The 7,337-nt window shown below is 48.6% G+C and overlaps 1 protein-coding gene across 1 annotated transcript; it reads left to right on the top strand.

Moving 5' to 3' along the window:
• Positions 1-294: 294 nt before the first annotated feature.
• Positions 295-7,005, top strand: LOC119303299 (homeobox protein knotted-1-like 12). The gene is made up of 5 exons (XM_037580416.1): positions 295-857; positions 959-1,078; positions 1,182-1,296; positions 5,912-6,153; positions 6,259-7,005. Exons 1-5 carry the CDS (start codon positions 564-566, stop codon positions 6,487-6,489), a joined length of 1,002 nt encoding a protein of 333 aa, XP_037436313.1. The 5' UTR covers positions 295-563; the 3' UTR covers positions 6,490-7,005.
• The last annotated feature ends 332 nt before the right edge of the window (positions 7,006-7,337 follow it).

The following is a 7,337-nucleotide window of genomic DNA, read 5'->3' on the forward strand; positions in this document are numbered from 1 at the left end:
CAATTTTAATATGATTTGCTGGCTCAGTTTTTCGAAATTTCTCATAAGAATAGGGTGTGCGTGCGTGTGTTCATGGGATGTTTATACGTGCATATGTATGAGCGTTTTGCTTATATACTATGTTAAAAAAAAGGTTACTATGATTTGCTAAAGTTGCTGTGAGAGTAGCGGTAGAAAAAAGATAGAGGGTGGTGCACGTAGTATTTGCATGTGGCACGTACGGATCCGTCTAAGATTCTATATCCTTGGCCGCGGCGTGAGATTGCGTCGTGTCGAAACAGCGGCAACGGCAACAGCGACGCAAGAAAGACAGCTTCATCTTTACTCATGATTTGACATGGGAACAAAGCCAATCCCTTCCCACCAGCCACACACACACTCGCTCATCATTCATTCACCTTCCGGCCTCCTCCTCCTCCTTTCTTCCTCCGTCCGTCCACCCCCAAGTTTCGTCCTCCACCACTACTTCTCTTCTTTTCAGCAGAGTTCATCCCATCTCCTTCCTAGTTAGGGTTTCTTGGCCTTGTCGTCTGTTCTTGATTTGTCGATTCTCTGCGCAAATTATGGAGAGGTTCCCTAATCTTGGGGGAGGAGGAGGGAGCGGCAGTAGCAGCAGCAGTGCGTCCATGGCCTCCTTCTTGCAGCTCCCGCCGCCCTCCGCGTCGTCGCCCTCGCCGGAGCTGGCCGGCGAGCAGCACGGCTCGCGGCTCGCGTTGCAGCAGCTCCTGGCCGTCCCGCCGCCGTCGGCGCAGCAGCGCAGGGAGATCTCGCCGGCGGACGCCGCGACCATCAAGGCCAAGATCATGGCGCACCCGCTCTACTCGCCGCTCCTCGCCTCCTACCTGGACTGCCAGAAGGCATCGCCCAAACCATGCAGATTTAGTTAGTTAGGTCACACAGGATGTGTGCACCTGCACCATGTGCTGAAGCTGAGCGCGCGATTTGCTTTCTCTTATAGGTCGGCGCCCCGCCGGAGGTGCTGGAGAGGCTCTCGGCCGTGGCGGCGAAGCTGGACGCCGGGCATGGCCGGGGGAAGCACGAGTCCCCGCGCCCCGACCCGGAGCTCGACCAGTTCATGGTATATGTTCCTCGATACATACGATGGACCAAGCTCGTCGCGTGATGCCATGTGATGCTTTCCTGTACCTGTACTGATTCCGAGCTCACCGGCCGGCGTGCAGGAGGCCTACTGCAACATGCTGGCGAAGTACAGGGAGGAGCTGGCGCGGCCGATCCAGGAGGCCACGGAGTTCTTCAAGAGCGTCGAGACGCAGCTCGATTCCATCACATTCACAGGTATACTCAGATTTCAGCAGCAATATTTATGCGCCTGGTGGCAGCTGGTGCTTCCGAGATGAGAAGATTCTTGGCTTGCCGCATTGGGAAATGTCCGGTTTGTGCGACGGAATGGAGCCAACTTTTTTCCTCTTTGGATCCATGCTGTCGTTCCCTGCCACTGCCACGATAACCTTTGCCCCTTTGTTTATTTAGGGAGGGGATAAGGGCATGCATTAGACCACAAGTTCACTAATTATAATAACACCGGCATCTTAGCGGAGTACGTACACATCAGCAGTATGTGAGTATTAAATTAGCATCCGTAGTAATATGCATCACGAGCCCACAGGGAGCTCGTGGTTCCAATCTCCGCCTCTCGTTATTGATACCTTCGGCTCTCAGTTTATAATTAATCAAGATTGGAAGTAACACACTGTCTTCAACCATTAGAGTTCATCTTTGGTTCAGCAGAGGCAATTCATAGGCGAACAAGAGGCATGTGGCTTAGCCTCGCTCGTAGGGCTACAAAGTCGATTGTTTCGGCAGTTTAATCATCTATGTCTATGTGGTTTAACACGTACTGTTTAATCAGCTAGCACGAAGGAATTACATCAAGGTAGCTGGTGTTCAGCGCACATAGAGATTATAAATCGGATACTAGTACTAACAACCGGCCTTGTTATTCGGTGGAAGCAGTAGTGATTTAATTGGGATGCAGAACACAGGGTACTAGTAGCTGATTCGACGCGCGTGTACGTATGCGGCGGTGGATGAGCGGTGGGCCTGTAGCACTTCTGTGCCTCCGCGAGTATTAGGGTGCCAATAAATCGCCGCACTGTACTAGAGCGACGCCTACTGTTACTACACTGCGCACCCTGTCTCTTTGTCCAGTCGGAGTGAGTGGGAGGGAGGGACGCCTAGCCTGAATTATTTTGTGGAAACAAATATTAGCAAGGACTTCAAAATGTTTTGCTTGTGAGGTGTTCCTGGTTCCGGCCATGCAAAGTCTATCCTCTGAACATGCAGCTGTCTGTTGTCCTATTGGTGAAGAGACATTCTTGTTTGCACAAGTATTTCACCGCTGCATTTTTTTTCTTTTGCTGAAGGAATGAAAACTGACTAGTTTCTTGTTTAATAATGCCCTCGATGTTGCACAGAACACAAAATCACCTCTTCAGATCAGGTCAAGATGTTAATCGTTATGCAATGCTACTTGTTTTTTAGGGACTTCACCATTAAGAGGCCTCTTATGTGGGAGCTTTTTTTTTTTTTTTGCATCGAAGTGGGAGCATTCGTAATTTCATATACACTAAGAGGCCTCTTATTTCTTCGATTTAATTTTGATCGTAGCCATGGAGCATTGTTAATTGGTTTAAGGATTTTGTGTCTTTTGTTTATATATAATCACCCTTTTGTGACCCAAGTTATTCGATGTGTGGTTCCTACATTACATTGTTGAAACATATACATGCTTTGGACTTAGCATGATGGGTTCCTTTGCTGGACCTTAAGAAACTTTTGCATCTTTTGAACAAAGGTTTTTTGGGTGGAAAACTTGTAGTGTTAGATGTACATATGGCAATACTTCATTTTTCCTACACATAATGATATTCAGCACCTCGGTACGTATGAACCTTATTTTTTTAATATTTAGCAAAAGAAATCATATTTCCAAGTTTGGAAAACTATGAAAATTTCGTGTTAGTTAACAATGGGTAGACACTTGCCATTTTGAATTATTGGTAAAAATGATTATTCGTGAGCTGTGAAAAAACACAATTTGAGGTATGGAACAATTTGCTATAGTGAAAATTATGTAACTTGTGATGCAGAAATCTATTTTGTGATTTTCACACAGGCTGCAAATGGTCACATTCTTTTATGGAAATTAAAGGAGCAATTTTCTGCTCAATACCAACATGCACGAAGTTTTTCATAATGTTTACAGAAACTTAGAATGTGATCTTTGGTTGGGTATAAAATGGGATCGGCTATCATCTGGTTCCAAATATACTTTCTCAATTTCCTACATATATCATATATGTTTTCCAGAACTAAGTTAAAATTCCAAAAAAGTGCATTTATATCTTTCTCTCCACCGTCTTGTACATCTGATCTGAGAAGTTATTTCACTGATCCTAGGAGTTATTGAAATATATCTTTTCAACAATGGCAGTGATTTTGTTTGATTTCGTACGCTGAGTACTGTGGGCAAATTTCCCTTTTAAAACCAAGTTAAAGTCCATGTACTGTAGTTTGAACAGCTTGTGCTCCTAAGATGTTCAAAAGAAAGTGATAGCATGAAATATGGATGTGGATTTATTTACAAACAACTTCACTTGCTAACATAAAGAAAACGGCCAGTGATAAGTAATCTTTATTATATACTCATGATATATTTGCATAATGAAAATGAGTATTTTTCATATAAATTTCAAGTGTTTTTTATGCCTGGAAACTGCACTTTTGCTATACATCCCTCCTTTAATTCCCGACTTGTTTCTTTTTTTCTCACTTGTTCTAACGGATATTGGGATATGTCAAACAACCCTTTCATTTTGATACTTCGCTATCCATACTTGAGAAAATTAACACAACCTGGCACGTGTATAATTACTTCTATTCCTAGATGGATTCGACAGAATTAGGGTAGTTTGCTAGTTATTGCTCACAAGGCTGCACAAAAGTGAAAGGCACTCCATTTCTCTATCTGGTGTTTGGATGATATGCGTCCGCCCCCTGCCCCCGCGTCGCCTAACCTAGGCGACACGGGGGGCAATCTGCCACCGCGGGCCCAAAGGCCTCCTCCCACGTCCTCTCTCCCCTGCCACCGCCGGAGGCCACGCCCGTAGCCTGGCCGGTGATGGCGGCGGCGGGGCTTTCCCCCTCGCGTGGTGCCTGCGCCTTCCCCTGGCGGCGGCGGCGGCGCAGAACTGCGGGACACCGGCGGCGTGGAGTGGCGGGTTCCCGGTGGCGAGTGTGACAGCGGCGTCAGCGTAGGCGCGATACCGCGACAGAGGAGTCCCTGTGGCGGCGGCCCAGATCGCGGATCTAGCCGTACCCAGATGGGCTTCGGCGTGCCAACGGATCTGGTGAGCGTCTATAGGCGAGCATGGTGGTCCTGACAACGCCGGCCTAGGCACCATGGTGGTGCCATGGCTGGTCAGGCGGCGGCGGCCTGGATTCTCCGTCCAGTCCCCGGCAGCAATGGCGGCGGTTCATGTACAAGTTGCTTGATGGAGGTCCTCTATTCAGATCCGGGTGAAAACCTGGCCAAGGCCGGCGGTGACGGCGCTGGTATGCGGCATTTTCCTTCTTGAAGGCATCGCCAAGGAGAAGTTCAAGACAACTATCTGCTACCTCTGGGGGAAACCCTAGATCAGTAGATCGGGTGACGGCAACGCGTTGGTGTCGTTTTCTCCTTGGGGGCGTCATTCTAGGAGGCGTACACGGAAACGAGGGACCAGTGGGCGGCTTTCTTGGTGAAGAGGTGCTTCATCCTACACATTGATGACGACGGATCTCGACGGTGTGGCGCAGTGGAGACTCGGGGCCCGATGTCCGAGGATGGACTCGCGCAGGAGGACGGCGCTGTCTAGCGTCATGGTGGCGTCGATGGCAGAGAGACCTGGCACGGTAGATGTAGCAGTATAGCTCTGAAGATGGATTGGTGGCAGGTGGCTGCGGCGGCCTCATACCCGGCAGGCGTCCTGGTTGAGGAGTGCGCCGGATTGGTGGGTGCCCCATACCCGGCAGGCGTCCTGGTTGGGACCTCGGGTCTTAGATGTTAGGTTTGGCTGCGAGGTCTGTTTGGTATTAGGCTCAGACTATCAGCATCCCTACATCAACTGGATAGGAGTAGTGACAGATGTTGCCTAGACGGTGGCTTTAGTCTACTGTTGTATGACTTTGTAAGGTCTTATGTGAATAATTAATAAAGTGACTGCATGCATCGTCCAGATGCAGAGGCCGGGGGTCCTCCTCCATTTCAAAAAATAAAACTGGTGTTTGGATGAACTTGGGAGGTTGCATGGAGAAGGCTTCTGGCTTTTGCAGCATGAGGTTGCACCTTACTCAATGATGCAAATTTGCAGCAGCATGGTTGAAATATGCCTCCATTTATTGTTCTGATCTTCACCCAGTAACCATTTTCAGTTCGAAACTACTATACGGACGACGTTTCCTTGGACGATTTGTGGACGACAGTAAATCAGCGGCTGGGCTGCAATTTCTTCTATGCATGGACGGTTCTAACCATAGCGTCGTGCAAGCATCGGCTTGATTTTGTCGTGTGCATAGCAGCGCTGTTTTCAGTTCACACACTTCTAATTAAGATGACACCTCACTACTCACCGTTTGTTACAATGTGAGGCATGCATTTGTGTGGCTGATATTACTATGTGAATTTCTTCAAAATTAGTTACTTCTATTTGTTGAAGTGGTCCTTCCCCTTTCCGCGTGTTTTTGGATGAGGATATTCTGCATGCACGAACACATGCACCTTTTGAAATTAAACCAGGTGTTATGTATTTTCAATCCAGTTAAGAGCACTCCTATTTTCCTGAGTGGTCCAGAGTCTCCTGAATGAATTCTTATGGGAACGGGACCATCATTTTTGTTTTGTGATGCGCAGACAATAATTGCGAAGGCGCGGGATCGTCCGAGGATGAGCTGGACACGAGCTGCGTGGAGGAGATCGACCCCAGCGCCGAGGACAAGGAGCTGAAGCACCAGCTGCTGAGGAAATACGGCGGGTACGTCGGGAGCCTCCGCCAGGAGTTCTGCAAGCGCCGGAAGAAGGGGAAGCTCCCCAAGGAGGCCCGCCAGAAGCTGCTGCACTGGTGGGAGCTGCACTCCAAGTGGCCCTACCCCTCTGTACGATACGATCATCATACATGCCACCATTGAATTTCTCGGATAGGTGTCGACGTCGGTAATTTTCAGTCGCTGATGATTGCTGGTGGTGGTGCATATGTGCAGGAGACGGAGAAGATCGCGCTGGCGGAGTCGACGGGGCTGGACCAGAAGCAGATCAACAACTGGTTCATCAACCAGAGGAAGCGGCACTGGAAGCCGGCGCCGGAGGACATGCCCTTCTCCGTGATGGACGGCGGCGTGGGCGTCAGCTTCCTCCCAGCCTCGCAGGGCCCGGCGCTGTACATGGACAGGGCGCCCTTCATGGTGGACGGCATGTACCGCCTCGGGTCGTGAGGCCTCTCTCCCCATCGGACGGGGACTGCCGGCCGGTGCCGTCGGCGTGGTACGTAAGCTCCATGCATGGCAACGGCATGCGGCCGGTACGTAACGTACTTAGTCTGACGACAACCGCTCAATATTATGGTCCTTCGGTAAATACTCCATATATATCTGCCGTTCACGCTGAACATGTCTGCCAAGTAGGAAATATATATATATTTGATTTTTCCATCAGCCTGCCTGTGCCCAGGTAAATACTAGGTGGTCGACATCGATGCATGCATGCTAAGTCGTTGTTTCACCACCAGTGCAACATTATTTTGCTAGCTAATGGCAAGTCAGATCAGGCGTACTGCTTCTACATGCCCGGCTCCTCTCATCATCAACAGATAAATTCGTGGGGATGAACAAACTGTCTCATTGATGGGCCCCTGAGATCCATCCTGTAAGATTTGAATAAAACTATTGTATTAATTTGCCGGCCACATAGAGCGGTATATATAAGAGTTTACAAGCCAACCATACCTATTACAATACGACTAGGACTATTACAATACGACTAGGATTAGGTAACTTGAGAGCCAAATAATAGTCTAACATTCCCCCGCAGTATCAATGGGAGGCTCGATAACGTTGAGACTGGATCGAATATTACAAAAAGATGTAGATGGCAGTCCTTTGGTAAATATATCAGCAAACTGAGCCGTTGAAGGAACATGCAGCACCGAACTTGTCCAAGAGCCACCTTCTCGCGAACAAAGTGTATATCAATCTCAATATGTTTAGTCCGACGATGTTGAACAGGATTCCCGGACATGTAGACAGCTGATATGTTATCACAATAAACAATGGTAGCATGTGGA

Source organism: Triticum dicoccoides, chromosome 5A (assembly GCF_002162155.2).
Source record: "Triticum dicoccoides isolate Atlit2015 ecotype Zavitan chromosome 5A, WEW_v2.0, whole genome shotgun sequence".
Lineage (NCBI taxonomy): Eukaryota > Viridiplantae > Streptophyta > Magnoliopsida > Poales > Poaceae > Triticum > Triticum dicoccoides.

What these genes read in the sequence shown, in the direction of transcription:
- LOC119303299 (XM_037580416.1), top strand. Translation starts at nt 564, where the DNA reads ATGGAGAGGTTCCCTAATCTTGGGGGAGGAGGAGGGAGCGGCAGTAGC. An exon ending in CGGAGCTCGACCAGTTCATG is followed by an intron (nt 1,079 to 1,181) that starts GTATATGTTCCT and finishes GCCGGCGTGCAG; the next exon opens with GAGGCCTACTGCAACATGCT. An exon ending in CCAAGTGGCCCTACCCCTCT is followed by an intron (nt 6,154 to 6,258) that starts GTACGATACGAT and finishes GCATATGTGCAG; the next exon opens with GAGACGGAGAAGATCGCGCT.